Source organism: Alosa pseudoharengus, unplaced genomic scaffold (assembly GCF_046254945.1).
Source record: "Alosa pseudoharengus isolate Yale_2024_CS ecotype anadromous, Long Island Sound unplaced genomic scaffold, YU_APseudo_1.1 YU_APseudo_1.1_scf_6, whole genome shotgun sequence".
Classification (NCBI taxonomy): Eukaryota; Metazoa; Chordata; class Actinopteri; order Clupeiformes; family Clupeidae; genus Alosa; species Alosa pseudoharengus.
This window is the reverse complement of record NW_027468848.1, coordinates 16040532-16062065: the sequence shown is the minus strand read 5'-3', so window position 1 is coordinate 16062065 and position 21534 is coordinate 16040532. Positions and strand designations below refer to the sequence as shown.

The following is a 21534-nucleotide window of genomic DNA, read 5'->3' as shown; positions in this document are numbered from 1 at the left end:
ATTACTCTATCCAATGTGACTCTTCATCACCAGTAGCATTGCCATCATCGCCATCATCAGCAGCAGCAATATTGTTATCAACATGATCATCATCCCTTTTGCCATCATTATCACAGAAAGAGCACAAACAGTTGGATGGCAAATGGTGTACAATCACATACTTACTCACATGAGTCCACATGAGTGACAGTGGGAGTGTTTGTAGTGTGAGTGTTAATGGAAGTGTTTGGAGTGTGTAGATTGTAGTGTGAGTGTTAATGGGAGTGTTTGGAGGGTGTAGTTTGTAGTGTGAGTGTTAATAGGAGTGTTTGGAGGGTGTAGATTGTAGTGTGAGTGTTAATGGGAGTGTTTGGAGTGTGTAGTTTGTAGTGTGAGTGTTAATAGGAGTGTTTGGAGGGTGTAGATTTTAGTGTGAGTGTTAATGGGAGTGTTTGGAGGGTGTAGATTGTAGTGTGAGTGTTAATGGGAGTGTTTGGAGTGTGTAGTTTGTAGTGTGAATGTTAATGGGAGTGTTTGGAGTGTGTAGTTTGTAGTGTGAATGTTAATGGGAGTGTGTACTTTGTAGCATGCACGTTACTGTACTGGAAGTGTTTGGAGTGTGTAGATTGTAGTGTGAGTGTTAATGGGAGTGTTTGGAGTGTGTGTAGTGTGTAGTGTATCAGTGGAAGAGTGTTTAGTGTGTAAGGTATAGTGTGTGAGTGTATCAATGGGGAAGAGTGTGTAGTGTGTAGTGTATCAGTGGGTGAGTGTTTAGTGTGTAAGGTATAGTGTGTGAGTGTATCAATGGGGAAGAGTGTGTAGTGTGTAGTGTATCAGTGGGAGAGTGTTTAGTGTGTAAGGTATAGTGTGTGAGTGTATCAATGGGGAAGAGTGTGTAGTGTATCAGTGGGAGAGTGTTTAGTGTGTAAGGTATAGTGTGTGAGTGTATCAATGGGGAAGAGTGTGTAGTGTGTAGTGTATCAGTGGGTGAGTGTTTAGTGTGTAAGGTATAGTGTGTGAGTGTATCAATGGGGAAGAGTGTGTAGTGTATCAGTGGGAGAGTGTTTAGTGTGTAAGGTATAGTGTGTGAGTGTATCAATGGGGAAGAGTGTGTAGTGTGTAGTGTATCAGTGGGTGAGTGTTTAGTGTGTAAGGTATAGTGTGTGAGTGTATCAATGGGGAAGAGTGTGTAGTGTGTAGTGTATCAGTGGGAGAGTGTTTAGTGTGTAAGGTATAGTGTGTGAGTGTATCAATGGGGAAGAGTGTGTAGTGTATCAGTGGGAGAGTGTTTAGTGTGTAAGGTATAGTGTGTGAGTGTATCAATGGGGAAGAGTGTGTATCAGTGGGTGAGTGTTTAGTGTGTAAGGTATAGTGTGTGAGTGTATCAATGGGGAAGAGTGTGTAGTGTGTAGTGTATCAGTGGGAGAGTGTTTAGTGTCTAAGATATAGTGTGTGAGTGTATCAATGGGGAAGAGTGTGTAGTGTATCAGTGGGAGAGTGTTTAGTGTGTAAGGTATAGTGTGTGAGTGTATCAATGTGGAAGAGTGTGTAGTGTGTAAGTGTATCAGTGGGAGAGTGTTTAGTGTGAAAGGTATGGTGTGTGAGTGTATCAATGGGGAAGAGTGTGTAGTGTGTAGTGTATCAGTGGGTGAGTGTTTAGTGTGTAAGGTATAGTGTGTGAGTGTATCAATGGGGAAGAGTGTGTAGTGTGTAGTGTATCAGTGGGAGAGTGTTTAGTGTGTAAGGTATAGTGTGTGAGTGTATCAATGGGGAAGAGTGTGTAGTGTATCAGTGGGAGAGTGTTTAGTGTGTAAGGTATAGTGTGTGAGTGTATCAATGGGGAAGAGTGTGTAGTGTGTAGTGTATCAGTGGGTGAGTGTTTAGTGTGTAAGGTATAGTGTGTGAGTGTATCAATGGGGAAGAGTGTGTAGTGTGTAGTGTATCAGTGGGAGAGTGTTTAGTGTCTAAGATATAGTGTGTGAGTGTATCAATGGGGAAGAGTGTGTAGTGTATCAGTGGGAGAGTGTTTAGTGTGTAAGGTATAGTGTGTGAGTGTATCAATGTGGAAGAGTGTGTAGGGTGTAGTGTATCAGTGGGAGAGTGTTTAGTGTGAAAGGTATGGTGTGTGAGTGTATCAATGGGGAAGAGTGTGTAGTGTGTAGTGTATCAGTGGGAGAGTGTTTAGTGTGTAAGGTATAGTGTGTGAGTGTATCAATGGGGAAGAGTGTGTAGTGTGTAGTGTATCAGTGGGAGAGTGTTTAGTGTGTAAGGTATAGTGTGTGAGTGTATCAATGGGGAAGAGTGTGTAGTGTGTAGTGTATCAGTGGGAGAGTGTTTAGTGTGTAAGGTATAGTGTGTGAGTGTATCAATGGGGAAGAGTGTGTAGTGTGTAGTGTATCAATGGGGAAGAGTGTGTAGTGTGTAGTGTATCAGTGGGAGAGTGTTTAGTGTAAGGTATAGTATGTGAGTGTATCAATGGGGAAGAGTGTGTAGTGTGTAGTGTGTAGTGTATCAGTGGGAGTGTTTAGTGTGTAAGGTATAGTGTGTGAGTGTATCAATGGGGAAGAGTGTGTAGTGTGTAGTGTATCAGTGGGAGAGTGTTTAGTGTGTAAGGTATAGTGTGTGAGTGTATCAATGTGGAAGAGTGTGTAGTGTGTAGTGTATCAGTGGGAGAGTGTTTAGTGTGTAAGGTATAGTGTGTGAGTGTATCAATGGGGAAGAGTGTGTAGTGTATCAGTGGGAGAGTGTTTAGTGTGTAAGGTATAGTGTGTGAGTGTATCAATGTGGAAGAGTGTGTAGTGTGTAGTGTATCAGTGGGAGAGTGTTTAGTGTGAAAGGTATGGTGTGTGAGTGTATCAATGGGGAAGAGTGTGTAGTGTGTAGTGTATCAGTGGGAGAGTGTTTAGTGTGTAAGGTATAGTGTGTGAGTGTATCAATGGGGAAGAGTGTGTAGTGTGTAGTGTATCAGTGGGAGAGGGTTTAGTGTGTAAGGTATAGTGTGTGAGTGTATCAATGGGGAAGAGTGTGTAGTGTGTAGTGTATCAGTGGGAGAGTGTTTAGTGTGTAAGGTATAGTGTGTGAGTGTATCAATGGGGAAGAGTGTGTAGTGTGTAGTGTATCAATGGGGAAGAGTGTGTAGTGTGTAGTATATCAGTGGGAGAGTGTTTAGTGTAAGGTATAGTATGTGAGTCAGTGTTGCGCGGTCTGCCCGAAATTAAGCGGTCGCCCGCGGATGACCGCGGTCACCCGCGGTTATGAGTCATAAACAAAATATTTTAATGATATTCGGGTAATTTGCGGGCGGGTCAGTTAAAATTAATTAAATATATATTTTCTACAAATAGGCCTACTTAAAATATCACGAGAAAGCTAGCATCAATACAGTAAAGCATCAATACAGTAAAGACAACAGTAAAGAAGCAAGACGCGAGTTAAAATAATAAAGACACCCCTTCAGGAAAAGCGATATAGGCTATGGTTATGGTCTAGGCCTACTTCTTGCGAAGCCAATTAAAAATATGACAGCCAAAACGGGCAGCCTGCAGGAATAAATGTTATGGCACAGACTATACACAGCCATATCTACCGGTATGTATAGGTTCGCGCATGCATAAAAGTTACCTTAGTTCGTTGTGTTTGTGACTTTAAACAGTGGATGTGCTTTAGTAAAGCTTTGTGTTTCATTCAGCATTATAAACCAGTTCTTACGCTAACGTTTTGACCAGCAATGTATCTCTCTTGCCTACCTCGCCTCACCATTTCTGTTTTCGAAAGAAAGATGTATGTCCATGGCCTTCAAATCTTATCCTAGTGTTCTTATCCTTTGTGCGTTGCGTGCGTGCTTGCGCTCTTATTCTCATTCTTTCTCCTGCGCAAACATTATGTCCTGCATGCTTACTGCGTGTAGTTCTACTGCATCAAGTTTCGTAAATAAATTAGTTTGTTTTTACAGAAATGGCCTACTGTCACACTGCATGCAGCCTATAACCAAAAGCACACATTTTGTAAATAAGCGGGTCGGATCGCGGGTCGGGTATAATTTTGTCCTAATTAATATTCGCGGTCCGAGTTGCGGTCGGGTTGATTAAAATATCGGGCGACCGCGGGCCGCTTGTGACCAAACCCGCGCAACACTGATGTGAGTGTATCAATGGGGAAGAGTGTGTAGTGTGTAGTGTGTAGTGTATCAGTGGGAGTGTTTAGTGTGTAAGGTATAGTGTGTGAGTGTATCAATGGGGAAGAGTGTGTAGTGTGTAGTGTATCAGTGGGAGAGTGTTTAGTGTGTAAGGTATAGTGTGTGAGTGTATCAATGGGGAAGAGTGTGTAGTGTATCAGTGGGAGAGTGTTTAGTGTGTAAGGTATAGTGTGTGAGTGTATCAATGGGGAAGAGTGTGTAGTGTGTAGTGTATCAGTGGGAGAGTGTTTAGTGTGTAAGGTATAGTGTGTGAGTGTATCAATGGGGAAGAGTGTGTAGTGTGTAGTGTATCAGTGGGTGAGTGTTTAGTGTGTAAGGTATAGTGTGTGAGTGTATCAATGGGGAAGAGTGTGTAGTGTGTAGTGTGTAGTGTGTAGTGTATCAGTGGGAGTGTTTAGTGTGTAAGGTATAGTGTGTGAGTGTATCAATGGGGAAGAGTGTGTAGTGTGTAGTGTATCAGTGGGAGAGTGTTTAGTGTGTAAGGTATAGTGTGTGAGTGTATCAATGTGGAAGAGTGTGTAGTGTGTAGTGTATCAGTGGGAGAGTGTTTAGTGTGTAAGGTATAGTGTGTGAGTGTATCAATGGGGAAGAGTGTGTAGTGTGTAGTGTATCAGTGGGAGAGTGTTTAGTGTGTAAGGTATAGTGTGTGAGTGTATCAATGGGGAAGAGTGTGTAGTGTGTAGTGTATCAGTGGGAGAGTGTTTAGTGTAAGGTATAGTATGTGAGTGTATCAATGGGGAAGAGTGTGTAGTGTGTAGTGTGTAGTGTATCAGTGGGAGTGTTTAGTGTGTAAGGTATAGTGTGTGAGTGTATCAATGGGGAAGAGTGTGTAGTGTGTAGTGTATCAGTGGGAGAGTGTTTAGTGTGTAAGGTATAGTGTGTGAGTGTATCAATGAGGAAGAGTGTGTAGTGTGTAGTGTATCAGTGGGAGAGTGTTTAGTGTGTAAGGTATAGTGTGTGAGTGTATCAATGGGGAAGAGTGTGTAGTGTATCAGTGGGAGAGTGTTTAGTGTGTAAGGTATAGTGTGTGAGTGTATCAATGGGGAAGAGTGTGTAGTGTGTAGTGTATCAGTGGGAGAGTGTTTAGTGTGTAAGGTATAGTGTGTGAGTGTATCAATGTGGAAGAGTGTGTAGTGTGTAGTGTATCAATGGGGAAGAGTGTGTAGTGTGTAGTGTGTGAGTGTATCAATGGGGAAGAGTGTGTAGTGTGTAAGTGTATCAATGGGGAAGAGTGTGTGTAGTGTGTGAGTGTATCAATGGGGAAGAGTGTGTAGTGTGTAGTGTAGGAGCGTATCAGTGGAGCTCCTAACGGGCCACTTCCACCTTCACACTCCAGCAACGGCAATAAATTTGTACAAAATGTCAGCAAACTTCATAAATATGTCATACCCACAGCAGTCAAGGGGGAAAAGGTGTGCATGCACGTATGCTTACATGTGTGTGTGTGTGGGTGTGTGTGTGTGTACGTGCGTGTGTACGCGTGAGAGCGTGCGTGTGTGTGTGTGTGTAGCCTGATTGATTTCAGGCCGTAATCAGATTGATGTCCTTGCTGCTGCTGACACCTCTGTATGACGTGTGCAGCACGACAGCACGGCCTTGACCAGCAAATAGATCTAACAGGGCCTAAACATCTCAGACACACACACACACACACACACACACACACACACACACACACACACACACACACACACACACACACACACACACACACACACACACACACACACACACACACACACACACACACACACACACACACACACACACACACACACACACACACAAAAGTGCTTGCACAAATGCTTGAGCTTCAATGCACTTAGTGCTGGAGCAAACATATGCTTTTATGTGGAGCGCTGGTGTGCCTCCGAGAGACAGAGGCAGAGGGAACAAAGGGGAGCAGACGTCCGGCCATGTTAAATGGAGATGAGTGCTTCCTTCTTGGTGCTGCGCATCAAATATTAACAACCCCACCATGTCGCCTCTCAATCCTCTCTAATGACCCTTAAGTTCGCTCTGTCTAGCTTGCTCACACACACACACACACACACACACACACACACACACACACATTCCATTTTTTTTACCATCTTCCCTGTCCTCTTTTCCCTCTTCCATTCCCTGACTAACTTTGCACATTTGCTTTAAGTTGGGACTGCTGAATTACATTTTTTCCTCAATCCCAACGCTTTTCATCTGTCAGGATTAGATTTCCTTCTTTCTCTCTTTCTTCCTTTATCTTGTAATCCACTACCTTCTTTGTCAAACTGGGACACTAAGAGATGTGGATGAGTCAGTTTGGTAGAACTGCACCTTCTCCCAAACATAAATTAGTCAGAGACCGTAACAAGTTCTGATGACGCATTTTACCACATGAATGTGAGGTTGGCCAACTAGCATCTGAATTTCAAACACATAATCCTCCGTTTGAAAAGAGCTCAAAATGTGTGTGTGTGTGTACGTTTCCTGAAACAAAGGCATTTATGAATACAGAAACACGCACATGCACAGACACAAACATAAACTTACAAGCATACAAAAGTGCACAAATACACAGTCACAGAGAGAGCGGTTATTTAAATAATCCATGTGTCATCATATTCAGGGACCATACCTTTCCCCTGATATGTGAACAATGTAAATCTTGAAGCATGGTCTGGATCGTAAGCATCTTTTTTTTTTTTCAAGTATATTTCTTTGGGTCTTTTATGCCTTTATTGCGGATAGGATAGTGGAGAATGACAGGAAGTAAATGGGAGAGAGAGTCGGGGCGGGATCCGGAAAGGACCATGGGGCGGGAATCGAACCCGGGTCGCCGGTGTACGGTGCAGGTGCCCCAGCCAGTTATTCTCGATTTTGTAACATGAGTCATTATATTGGACCCTGAAACTTGTTAATAAAAAATTTAGTCTAAAATCCTTGTTTAGATCATTCCCTTAGCAATCACACAACTTCCTTTCTCACCTGACTAGCCCCCATCAGTCCTCTACCCTGCTCTGGCAGACACTAGGACCATGGAGCTGGTGGCCCAGATAGAACTTTTCAAATTAATACGCATGCCATATCAATTATGACTGGCCCTTAGCAGAACGAACGAAACAGTCTAACTACAGTCGGTTGGCTAATTGGCTACATGGTAGTGTTAAGTCAAGTCAAGGAACCTGTAAATGTTGGAACCTTGTTGTTTAGAGAGACTAGAGACAATGCTATCATACGACAACAGAGCGAGGGAAAGAAGGGAGTGGGTCCTGAAATTGAAAGAGAAATGTAGAAGGGGAAAACAGAGTGTGTTGGTGAGAGAGATAGAGAGGGGGAAAGAGGGAGAGAGAGAAAGACACTGTCCCTATCCTATCCTATCCTTCAGGCCATCTACGCCCCCTTCACCTGCAGTGTCCTTCAGCTTTTTGTTCTCTACTCGTAAGGAATGAAACAAACACCACCATGCTCCTTTTCCTCTCACAACAAACACACATACACACACCACGCACGCACGCACGCACGCACACACACACAGTCTGTCATTCTGTCTGAATAGATTGCTCTGTCCTTGTCCTAGTTACATAATGGTGGTCTGTCAATGGCATCCACCCAGGGGTGTGTCAGTTGTGGGGGTGGGGTGGGGTGGGATGGAGTGGGTGGTGGTAAAGAACATGAGGTAGAGTGATGGAGGAGAAGATCTCAGTTATCTGAAGCCAGTTCAGATGTTCTAATTATGGACCAGTGCATTTGCACTTTCCAGCACTGTGACTTTTTTTTTAAATATCTATTTTTATACTGCCTCTATGTGACCTGTCCTATTATGTGTACTGTATGTGTTGGTATGGCTCTGTGTGAGAGTATGACGTGAGGGAGTGTATGAATGTATTCTTCTATGCACCAGGAGTAGCACTTTAAATGTCGTTGTGACAATGTTTTACAATGACAAATAAATGATTCTGATTCTGAAGAACTCTTGAATGAGATAAACAACACATTCTTCATGAGTATTTTACAGATAACCTTAGGGTTCAATGCACAAAGCCCAAATGCACAAAACTGTTCCATGCCATGGTGCTTCTTCAGGAAACTCCCATGTTTGTCTTTATTTCATGCTTCAGGTAAATATAAGTAACATCTAAATGGAGGCTGGATTTATGTGGCACAAATGAGGAAGACTGGTTGCAATAGCAAATTTAAATGCCAGTACGCACACAGGACGGTATCTGGCTTAACACGCTACAAGCTAAACAATGATTTGATTGATCTGAATGAGAGGGACAGCATCAATGTCACACTAATGCCTACTCTGTCTCTCCTCTGTGTACGTCTAAAATGATGACAATATATTTCAAATTCAGTGCAAAGGTTTACAGCTGGTGGTCAATAAATAGGTCCAGCACGGTCTTGCGCAGAAAGCTTCGGTAAATGTCTGACTCAAAATGAAGAAGGTCAGGAAAATTGCTCCTGAGTCTGTGGTTTGATAGAAAAAAAAAGAACTGAACTGCACCCACTCCTCACCCTGGCATGCACTGACCTGTACAATACTGTACAAGATGTCAACCTGGAAACTCAGCTGGCAGGTGTATTGATTCCGGTCATCCATCTGTGTTGGGCTAAGTGCTGAGGGTTGCTACCGCTGACTTCACCTCCACGCACCCTTCCCACCTGTCCCAGCACAAACGTGATGGATGATTCCAGCACTGGTCTCCAAGTTGTGTTTGCAAGCACCTCTGTTTTTTTATTTTTATTATTTATTTACAAGTGCGTTGAACCGTAGGCCAGTCACACAAATGTTCTGGGCTACTGGAGAGAGTCTCTGAACATGCAACTAACTGTAGAGTTCTTCTGTAAGCAATGTTGTGTAATACAGTACTGCTGCTTGCTGGCCTCTGGCCATGGTGTTGCTTGTTTCAAGTTTATTCCAATAAAATAACTGGTGCAACACATGCTGCACCCTTAATTAACTTTGCAAATGTTGCAACTTAATGTTTATTGTTGTTGAACACTTTACGTTTGAATTTGTATTTGAGTTACTGATTTGAATATAAGATACATAAATGCATTATTTCTTATTTGTGTAATTAGTTGTTTAAAAGAATACAGTAATACTACATTACCCATAATGCAGTGCAGGTTACGTTAGAGCTGACGTGAATGACGTAAAGTTGAGAGAGCGTTTTGAGATGCTATGCCTGTTACATGCGTGATTTCTGCAAAAGAATCCTTATTTTGAAGCCGTTTCAGTTTGCCCATTTATTTGCTGGCTAGTTAGAAATACAGAACAGCCATAGGCTATACTATAGTGTGCATCAGTGGTGTCTATTCAGGTGACTGGAAAACAAAGTGGAAAAACTCTGCCTTCAGTCAATTGCCATGATCGGCAGTGAGTGACCTACAATGCACTGATCTGTAATCTCATCTGTGTTTGAATGGTGGGTCTGATGAACAGTAATGGCTAAAGTGTAAAGGTGCTGCTCCAATCCTAGTTGATTTCAGATGACGGACAGCTGTGTTGTCCAATAATAACTATGTGAGAAACAGTGGAAAAGTATTGATCTGGCCACTGAGTGGAGTGGTTATTATGCGTGTTGGGCTCGGCCACTGAAAATAATGGAGATTCATTACAGATTATCCCATTTATCCCGCTCCCAATGCACTGCTAATCTGCCCGCTGTAATTACACTGAAATGAGAGACAGAGAGTACCAAAGTACCAAAGCCCCAAAAGCAGTCTGAAAAAATCCTCTCAAGAGTATAAGTGATGGAAAGAAAAGCTCTCTCTCTCTCTCTCTCTCTGAGTGTGTGTGTGTGTGTTTGGCCTGTCATCCCAGGGGGCCAGACATGCAGTCGTCCTTTCAAGTATTTATCTAACACGCTGTCACTGAGCAGCCCCAGGCTACTGATTCACAAAAGCGGACCAGGACACTTTTAAAGACACAAACACAGACACATGCTCGCGCTTTCCCAACCGAAACACGCACGCACGCACGCACGCACGCACGCACACACACACAGTTTATCTACCGTATTTATAAAACAAATAGTGCTTTCTAAGCAAAAACAGCCATGGAGAGTTTCACATCCACTTACTTTTATTTTGATAGTGTCTCAACCTCAAAACACCAAATCAACACTATGGTTGTATCAGAAACCTGAGCTAACTTCACACACAGATGTACAGTTCACATCCCACAGAAAACAGCTTCACAATATCCACAAAGGGCACGCACAAAACACTGCGTTATATGGATTACTGCCTACAGCCAACAGACAATAACTACTGTAATAAGAGATTGTGCATACTAAACTCCCTCACCTATACTTTAGGTTAAGTGGGATTACTCAGTAGCCTGGAAGCCAGCCCGAATTTACCCTGCCCACAAAATTTAACGTCGGAAAATTAAATCTGGACTCGCTCCCTTGAGAGGCTTCTATGCCTGCACTAGGGCAGTGCAGCCTCATTTCACCTGAGCACGCTTGAGTTTGAAAAGGCCTGTTGCTTTTTAAGCTAGATGTTTAGATTTCACCATCATGGCTGTTGTGCTACTGTGTTTAAGATAGTGACAGTGTAATAACTTTAAAAACAAAAACAGAAAACAGCGATTGGAGCATTTTTTGAGAAGACAATTATTCACATATTTCATTGCTCTGATTACTCTGATTATCCAATGGCGTGCAGAGGCATTTTTTCCCCTGTATCGGTTGAAACGTCCCCTATAATCACGTTATATGATGCGGTACCAGACTCAAATTCTGAATAGAAAGGAGTCTAGCTACATCAGGCTAATTACTCAGGCTATTGGGGGCTCTGACTAAATAAGCAAAAACCTCTCCATGATAACTCAGTGATATCACACAGAGAACCCTTTACATTACAAAAGGTTAACTCTCTCACTCTCTCTCAGACTACATGACCAGTGTTCTTTCCACCAAAAAGAAGCTCAGTTCTATCAGCTAAAATCTATTTATTGTATCATACGACTCTGAATGTGTCCGTTTACAACCCGCACTGGGGCTGAGCTCTCCTCCCAGCACCCCATGAAAACGTCAGCCTCAGCCAATGGCCAGTCATCAGCATCCGTCTGGCCCGCCCTGCTTCCCACTCCCCGCCCCCATCTTACGGATTGATTCCTTTCTTCCCCTCTTCCCTCTCCACCACTTTTCTTCCTTCGCTCCATCATCCCAGGGAAAAAAAAAAACATCAAAGGACATGGCGGGATGGAACAAGAATAGAAGCAAAGCTATTTTTACCCCAGCTGAGAGGAGGCACACACACACACAAACACACACACACACTCGTTCACATATGAGCAGTGTATAGCTGCTTGCTATATCTCTTTTAGAGAGGGAGAGACAGAAGGCGTCTCAGTGGATCAGGTGACCACGTGCTGGAATAATGAAACAGAAGCACGTCCATCACGCTATTTAAGGCTGCGACTGCAGTGAGCATCTGTAATTACAGACCATGAGTCGGAGGGAGAGAGACCCAGAGAGAATGGAAGAAGGGAAAGGGAATGGACAGAGAGGGGGAATATGGACACAGGGATACAGAAATGAAAGACAGATCAACCGTGTAGGAGTGGGGGATTAGAGTGGGAGGGAGAGAGCGAGAGAAAGAGAGCGAAAGAGAGAAAGAGAGAGAAAAAGAGAGTGAGAGAAAAAGAGAGCGAGAGAGAGAGACAGAGAGAGAAAAAGAGAGCGAGAGAGAGAGAGAGAGAGAGAAAAAGAGAGCGAGAGAGAGAGACAGAGAGAGAAAAAGAGAGCATCGGTATCTTACGACTTACGCTCCGGCCACATGGAGGAAGATGATCTGGATTAACTATACATGAGCTGTCAGAGAGCGACAGCATTTCTCTCTCTCTCTTCCTGTCTCTCTCTCTTCTCTCCCTCACACATACACATATGGATGGTGTCTAGGGAAGAGATGTATATGGCATCATATATGACATCATGCACAGCCCAAACATGTTAGCCATGTGCTCCTACAGTTTGGACTAAACCACAGGAGGGTGAATATGCGCTTCACAGCTCTCCCTCCCAGTCTTCCTATGAGAACTACACACAGACCTGCAGAGCTCTATTGATTTGCTGAGGCCGTGAACCCCCTCAGCTCATTGTCAGAGACAGCGTCAGTGCCCAAGAGACATGAGCTCAGAATCAGCACTGCCCCTGACACTAGGCAGACCACGTCAAGGATTTTGACTAATATGGTCTGTGATACCTGCTATACATACATTTCTCAAAACAGATATATGGACGTTTCTCAGCATTAGATTATAGGCTTCTAGATGCTCCCCAACACATCCACACACACTCACACTTTTTCTTATTTCATTGATCAGATGCTATATAATATAAAGAATAGTACTGTATTTCACGGACTACATGAGCAGGTGCAGCCCTCCTTGGTGTGTGTGAGAGCTGGCCTCCTGCGAAGGACTGTTCCAGCGGTCGCCAGCTGATGCTCATCTCCTATCAATTATTAACTCTTACAGAAGACACACTTCCCGGCTATGTCACTTTCAGACACCGATGCTCAGTCATCTCCTGTCAGCCGCCCAGGCCAAACCCCAGGGACAAGCATGATCCTTATACCTCAGTGTCATGCTTGATCTGATGGTCAAATGTTAACACAGACCCCCCCCCCCCTCTCTGATCAGACTAGGAGTCCAATGTGTGTCTGATGACCTACATCGCACCTGATTATACAAATCACAGCAGTAATTAAACACACACACACACACACACACACACAACACAGTCGAACATGAAGAACCCACTTTCAACCTCTTCCAGCTCTGTCACAGAGAAGAGAATGTCTCTGCTTCCTGTTCAAACAAACACACACACACAAACACATACACACACACAAACACATACAGATAGAGAGAGAGAGAGACAAACACATGGACTCACCAGAGGAATAACCACTTTCAGCTTCTTGCAGCATATCACAGGCTAAAAACCTCTCAACCTAAAAAAAAGCCGGAGCCCTGTCCTGCTCTCAGAAGATGGTGGACGCACAAATACCTTCCATTTAGAAGACACACACACACACACACACACACACACACACGCACACACGCACGCACGCACGCACGCACGCACACACATGCAGACGAAGAGAGAGAGAGAGAGAAACTGACTTGTTTTGGTTGGGCCTTAAGCTGAACTCTCTCAATGTTTGCCAAGTCTAAGCTAGCCCTTCTTTCAAACTGCATCCAACAACAACATCCTCATCTATGTCCAGCACTTGAACACAGACATCAAACCATATCTACTGCATGCAGATAATGCGCTACATGCACTAGTGTGTTTGTACGCGCACACACACACACACACACACACAGGGAGCAAAATCTATGGCCTCAGTCCTTAATCAATAGTTAAATGCATATTGTTTTTAAATGTGATTCTAATTAGGCCTTTGTGCTTGTGTGTACTGATTTGAAGGCCTCAGTAGCTTTAATGGCTGAGTGAGGACTCCTGCTCACTTCAGCACCACGGACAGCGCATCCGCCATCCACATTAACACACAGCCAGCCAGTCAGCAGCCACACACAGCCAAGCCTCTTACAGTGCAGTTGTAGCGTATGCTTTTTTTAATGACTGGGCTCCCTCAGGATTTAAACTACTGACCTAGGCTAATACTGTAACTCAGCTGGAAGGTAACACCTGTGCTTTAGTAAATGTTTCTGTTCTTTGGGAACCTCAGGTGGTGAAGAACGTTTGCATAAGAATCTGTCGCTCTGCCCCTAGCGTACACATGCAAACACCCTCAATCTCACACACACACACACACTTTCTCCATGTGAGTCTCTCTCCTCTGCCTTTCAGCAAACCAGCTATCATGGAAACAAGAGCTGCTGCACCTCACTGGCTTCAGACACACAAACCTCACACGGAGAGTTGGGGGCACACACACCAGCGCTTCTTCTTACCCAAACACCACAAAACATAAACCTTCTCCTCTCATTTGCTCTTCACGCCTACATATGTGCGCATCTACTGTAGCTTACAGGGCCAGCCCTCCATGTCAAGTCTGTGCTTTCAGTATGCAGTAGTAAGTGTTGCCAAAAGCATTGCTTTCACATACAACAAACACACACACACACACAGCATTGTATTGTATCGTGCTTGGAGTGCAAATCCTGATCAAACACACACTGGAGGAGCCAAGCATCTGAGCAACGGCTTTATTTAACACATTTTCAACTAATTAAGACAATCAAAATAGTTTCAGAGGAAGAGGAAGAAGTCAAGGCTTGGTGTACTGCAATAACAAAAAGAAACCTGTGTGTGTGTGTGTATGTGTGTGACAGATCTCTCTCTCTCTCTCTCACTCTCTCTTTACAAATCTCTCATGAAGAATGTTAGATTCAAACAAAGAAAATTATTATTTTTAGTAGAACGGTGTTTTTTTTTCACTGCCAGTCTCATGTGAGCGCATGTGTGTCCTTTCATCATTTATGAGCTGTGTGGTGTTATCTGTGCGTCTGGACTTAGCTAAGCCACCAAATACAATAGAGAGATTTTAAGTTAAACTGACAGACATGGAATAGCTCTCAAAGAGAGATCTCAACAGATAAACCACAAGAACCTATATGGATATTTAAATACAGACAAACACAAATAAAACACGCTCCAAACTATAACAAAGCTAATGCTGTGATTTGTTTAGTCAGTTGGGGCTTGGCAAGTAACATCTCTAAGTCAATGGGCAACATGAGAATGAAAATTTCTTTAGAGAGGTAAAAGCTTTCAAAGTTATAGAAAATATCAATGCCAAACACACATCCACTCCCTACATGTAACAATCGAGTGTTTGATACAGTGAACAATCGAAGCCTTCACAGACATACTTGGAGTGAAGAGGCTCTGGAGGTGGGGAAGGCGTCCGGGAGTCAGAGCACCCCTGGCAGAACTCCAGCTCCTCCTGGCTACATGCCAAAATACCACCGAACCAGACACTGAACCCCAACCTGCTCTATATGGCAGGAAATATGGTCTTGAATGGGAATGCATATGGTAGAGACTGTAGCCTCAGATATGACAAATCAATTTTAAACCACTTTGTGTTCCAGCAGGAAGGAATCATTTAAATGCACTATACTCATGGGCAATTTGTTTAGAATTGAAGTGTCCGTTTACAGTGAGCATGGAGAGGAACGCAAGGTGAAACTGTCTCACCATCACTGTGACTGTCTGAAGCAACTCTTGATGTGTCTGATCTGTACACAGAGTATATAAGCAGTGGTTTGATTGGCAGTTGTCTGACAAGCTGTCTGAACACCACTTCGGACATGGATATGCATGTTTTCCTCATGGCTTACATAGCCTGCTGGTTCAAGACACAAAGAGGGTAAGTGCACAAGGCGAGAGAGAGGAGGAGGAGGGGGCAGGAGAGTGAGAAACAGAGGGTCATGGAAAAGGTTGAAAGTGGATAGAGTGAAAGAGTGAGAAAGCAAGAGAGAGAGAGGAGAAAGAGAAGAGAGAGCGCTGATGTAAGGTGGAAAAGTGTCTCAACGGTCGTTCATGAAAGATGCATCAGAACTCCATCACAGAACAAGAGTCCATTAAGGATAAATGATGAACTGCAAAATTTATATGACAAAACAAATCTTTGCCCCTTTCAAGTCAACCCTAACACACAGACAAACACACTGTAGGACATACAGGCATGCAACTGCTCCAGGCTGACCCTCTTCAGCCTGAAGTTCAAAAACTGAGAACGGGCTTTTTGTCCTTCTTTCTTTCTTTCTTTCTCTCGCTCTCTCTCTCACTCACTCACACACACAACTCACCTAAACTGCTTGAGGTTTTTGTTATTTTTATGACGTGACACATTAGCGCACATACATTACAGACAGATGAAAATTATTTAAAAGGTCTCTGGGATTTTTAGGCTACTAAAATGGTAACACAGACTAGTGATCACAGTGATCAATCACATCAGACCACACTACTTGTCACTACAGCCAGTTGTAGAACAGTGTGGATGGTGTTCCCATTTGCCAATAGCGCCATGAGCATGATAGGCTACTGAACGAGGTGCAAGGTCTGATCACTTCCTCAAAACACACCCTGTGTATCAATAAATGCCCAAAATAGAGGAAATATTGATTGAACTTATTCAGAACCTTCTGATTAAGGTGAGCCTCTACATTTAGGCTACTTAATTTCCTTTAACGATGTTGACTAGTCACTAGCCCAAGCCTATTATTTATCAGCCAAAAAACCTAGTAGCTTACCCTAGGCTACAACGAATTTTCATCCGCTCTGATTCATGTTAAACACTTCCATTTTTATTAATCTGGTGTGCTTTATGTAGTTCTATACGCCAAAATGTGTAAAAGCAGGAAAGTTCACTGCCCTTTCATCAGTGATCACAGACAACTCACCATCGGGAGAGCTATGTCGTACAATGGAACAGTAAACAGTAAATTGGTTAAAAAAATAGCCTAGGCTTCCCTATTGCATCTTCCTGAGCGGCAAAGTTGAATAACCATGCGTACACACGGCAGCTAAAATTGAGCATTGAGCGTCCATTTCATTAGCCTGATGCGCCCACTAGTATTAGTGAATGCCGATCACATTGGGGCACCTTGGCAATTGTAGCCCAACTGGAGAGCAAGCAAGGTCGCACAGCCTACCTGGATATTACAGGAGACCTCGGAGTCGTCCAGAAGACGCACCGTGCATTGGATCTCCTGGTTGAGGGAAGGGATGCTTGGACTACGAAATCGAAGCATTTTCATGGTCTCCGACTACGCATATCAAATCCTTTAGTGTGAATAACACGTGAAACGATGCGTCTGGCTAGTGGTGAAAATGGTAGAGCGCGAAGAGCCAGCATTTGTCGCCAGTGTGAGGGCTGTGGTGTCACAGGAATTGGATAACGACCCCCCCCCCTCTCTCTCCACTCTTCACCCCCTACCTCCCCCTTGTCTCACATAGCTTGCTTCCTCGCTCGGCAATCAGTGATCGCAAGCGCTGCACACGCAATTACGTTACAGAACTGTGACCGAAACAAATGACGAAACACTTCCCATGCTGGAAAAAAAAAATCTCGTTTGATAAATGGGGACTTTGCCCTGCAGGTGTACGTCCGTACGCACTGTGCGTACCATCAAGCTACTCAACAACAGAAAATTTCCCTTGTGTGTGTGTGTGTGTATTCACACCAAATTGGCCTACCATACCTTCCCAACTATGCACAGTATCCCTTTAGCTGCATGCCATTAGGCTATTTACCATTTTCTATTACGTAAAGTTAGTGAACACGTTATCCAAATTAACGTGCACGCATTTTGTTTGAGCAGGAGAGAGAATACGCACGCAGACACGCAATAGGCTACTTGTTGTTTTCTTTTACTCGGCTATCTACATATGGTTATCAGCACACAATGTTGAGCTAATTCACTAACTCAATACTCAATACATAAGTTTAAACAACGAAAACAGAAAGGATGGAGGCAGCAAAGCTAGGAGTTATTCCAGATGGGCAAGAACAAGGTTATGGCAAGCCGTTCAAGACATAACGTCTGTCAAAAGGACGCCTCCATGTGTAGATTTTTTACTTCTTCAGGAGTAAAAAATAGACGTCTGAGCGTCAGACGTCAAATTTTTACATGTGCCACGCGCAAAAACTTTGCGTCTGACGTCAGAAGTAAAAAAATGACGTCTGGGTGATTTGCTGCAATGTCAGAGCCTATGTGCCAGAGTAGACACAGCATTGGCTACTGGAAACAGGAAATGCAGCCGCTATAGTTGCAGCAGAAGAAACAAGATGCCAGAGCAATGTGCAGCATATTCCTGCTCAAATCGACGGACCATTGCAAACAGGGCTCGGGGGATTACTGTTCACAAGTAAGATTTAACATTATCGTACTATTGGTTGTATTTTGTGGATGCAATATTACCAGAGAGTTGAAAAGGAGCAAGGATCTTTGTTATTGTATGTAAATCGTAGCCAGCTAGCTAGGCTACTTGCTAGGTGTTCAGGTGTTCACCCGGCTATGAACTGAGACTTGATGAGTCATATTCCATAACACTGACTTACATTACAACTGACACAAGAATGCTATTGTAGAAATGAATAAAATATTACTAATATAACATTGGCCGGCGAATTTTACACAAGTGGCACAGACTGTAGCCTATACTGTATTATCGGGCAGTTGCTACTTGTAGCTTAGCTAGTAATAAGTGTGTTGGTGGTAGCTTCACTATTTCCTGAATAAAGTAACTTTTTAATAGCTTAACTTCTTTATATGAAGTAGCTTGGCCAAACAAGCTACACTTTTGTCATGTGAAATTAGCACAATTTAAAATAGCTTCCTATGTAGTGAACTAGCCTACTGCTGTGTTTGTGTTACTAAGCTTGCTACATTTGACTGGGGAGGTAGTTTTGTGTAGTGTTTTTCATGGCAGAGTAACTGATAGTTTCGCTCACTACAATTCAAAAGTAGCTTGCTCAACACTGTATTATTCACATGTAATTCACCCTAACAAAATAAGATGCATCTCAAATCCCTTTTTATTCATTTATTTATTTTATATCTCCCCAGAATTACTGCCTTGCTCAAGGACTACCACAAATGAGCTGAACGGTCTCCTCACACCCCTGGAACTGAGGAAGTTGCAGCTGTACATTGCAGTACTGCAGGGCATCTGCTACAATGTGACTGAATATTTGATTTATGAGCTCCACCTTCATCACCTTTTTGGTATGGCAACTGCTCTGCCCATGACCGGAAAGCACTGCAGAGGGTGTGAAAACTGCCCAACGCATCACCGGTTCCTCACTCCCCTCCATTGAGGCCATCCAGGGCAAGCGATGCTTGCGTAAGGTGCGCAGCATCATCAAAGACTGTTCTCACCCCAACCACAGACTGTTCACCCCACTCTCCTCAGGGAGGCGTTACAGGTCTCTCTGCACCCGTAACCACGTAGCTTACTTGGAATAGCCTACCCTTCAGGTGTCTGAATGGCTGATCTCATTTAAATATTCATGGAACCTTTCTGTATAAGTAAATATACACTCTTTTGATCCCGTGAGGGAAATTTGGTCTCTGCATTTATCCAAATCTGTGAATTAGTGAAACACACTAATTAGTGAAACACACACAGCACACAGTGAACACACAGTGACACACACAGCACACAGTGAACACACGGTGAAGCACACACTAACCCCGAGCAGTGAGCTACCTGCTACAGCAGCGCTCGGGGAGCAGTGAGGGGGTTAGGTGTCTTGCTCTAGGGCACTTCAGCTGTGGATGTGGGCATGGAAGAGCAGTGCTCAACCACTTCCCCTGCCCACATTTTTCCTACTGATCGAGTGTGAGATCAGCCATTCAGACACCTGAGGGGTAGGCTATTCCAAGTAGGCTACGTGGTTGAGTGAGTAACCTGAGTAACATGGTTGTGTGTATTTTAATATTCATAGTGGCTTAACAGTAATAGAATATTCTGATACTGTATATCATATAAAGTGATGACATCCCAGATCAAAACTGGGAACATAGTCCATAATGTTTGACAGCATAGACAAAAACTGGTTTGATACAAGTTGTAATGAGTTAAATGTAGTTGTAATTCCATACACATTTTCAAGTTTTTTCATATTTAAGTTCAGTGCCATCAAAAATAAAGTTTGATAAACAGACATTGGTTTGGAATAAGTAAAGGAAATGGTGTAACTGGGTTCAATATCTGTTAGAAAAGTTCCATAAACATTGAAAAGTGCAAGTTTGTAGGTTTGTTTCTGATCGTTAAAAAACAGACATTGGTTTTTGGCATAAGTAAGTGTAACAGTTCATTAATACAAGACAAAAAGGCCAGCATGTGTTATTCACAGTTCACAGGTTCCAGCCCCAATGAAGAGATCAAATAAAGAGGAATTAAGAAACATTTTAAAAACGGCTGAGATCAGCCCTGTTCAATAGCCTGGGTGTTCCCATGCTGCCTTGCGCGCGATTTGATTCACGCTGCTAAGGCAGCCTGGAGACCATGGAGCAAATTTTCGCCTGAGATAGGGGACCAATCACAGAACAAGGGGGAAAGCAAGACGATGACGCATTTGATAGACATCCGTGGCACCCAATAAACGGATCTGGGCATTTTTTTCAAATACGAGAAAATTAACGTTTGGTTCCCAGACCACGTCTCATTGAGAAGTGGTGGCGCTAGCCAGGCTACCTGTTCAATGCAATCAGTAAAGAATCTGGGAGTGTCTTCACAGGCTCAGTGAGACAGAGGTTACTGTCATGCTGGTGACAGTACATGCACAACTGGTGCATGTAATTTTGTATGTTCTCAGTCTACCTTGCTAAAATTGCTTAGATACACTTAGACTGAGAACAAAAGTGCTACAGACAGCAGGTGGCAGTACATAATGAAACTGGGTAAACTCCATAAAAGAGGACAAAGTCTTCCAGACAGTGGGAAAATGGGAGACAGAGTGGCGAATGCAGATGATTAGATTAGATTAGATTCAACTTTATTGTCATTGTGCAGAGTCCAAGTACAGAGACAATAAAATGCAGTTTGTGTCTAACTAGAAGTGCAAAAAAGCAGAAAAGTGCAATGTGATATACAAAGTAGTTGGTGCATAGAAAGACAAAAGATATAGTGCAGTGTAGACAGTGTACAGTTGTTTTCAGAAGGTGGTTTAGAGTAGTATAAATTAAATATAAGTACGTGCAGTGTATAAGCAGTAACCTTAGAAGAGCAGAATAAATATGGCCATGTAATATAAACAACATGTACAGATAAGTGCAATGTAGTGGCAGTACCATTATAGTAGTAGTAAGAAAAATATTAGATATATGCAGTGTATTATGCAGTGAATATATTACAGACAAACTGAATAAATATGGATATTTAGTATAAACCATATAAACAGATATGTACAGTATGTACAGTTATGTGCAGTGTGGTAACAGTACCATTGTAGTGCAGAAACAGTAACATTATAATAGTATTAAGAATAAGTGTATGTGCAGGATGAAGAGCAGTAGAATATGGCTATGGATAAGTTTGTAAATAAATAGACACTATGGATGGGATAGGGTAGTCCAGTTGTGAGGGGGTGGGGTGGGGGATGTCCGTCTCCTTGTTGTCCCTGTCAAGGCTGCCATGGTCGTATAGTATAAGTATATACTCTACGACCATGGCAGCCTTGAGTCACCATGGTCGTGGACACCTCAACAAGCACAGACAAGGAGGCATCAGGCGGGGGCGGGGAGTGATTGGGGCTTAAGTTCGTTGGATGTCACCGGGATGCAGAGCTAGAGTTTAGTAGGGTGACAGTCGCAGGAAAGAAGCTTCCTCTGAACCTGCTGGTTCAGGTGCGGAGAGACCTGTAACGCCTCC

At 43.3% G+C, this 21534-nt stretch overlaps 1 protein-coding gene across 1 annotated transcript in view; it reads right to left on the bottom strand.

Annotated features, from left to right (window-relative positions):
* Nucleotides 1-16913, bottom strand: part of frmd3 (FERM domain containing 3) — a 44304-nt gene extending 27391 nt beyond the window's left edge. The window contains exon 1 of the mRNA XM_076269950.1: nt 16809-16913. Coding sequence (XP_076126065.1) covers nt 16809-16913 — 105 coding nt within the window. The remainder of the gene's footprint in view (nt 1-16808) is intronic.
* Between the last annotated feature and the right edge of the window lie 4621 nt (nt 16914-21534).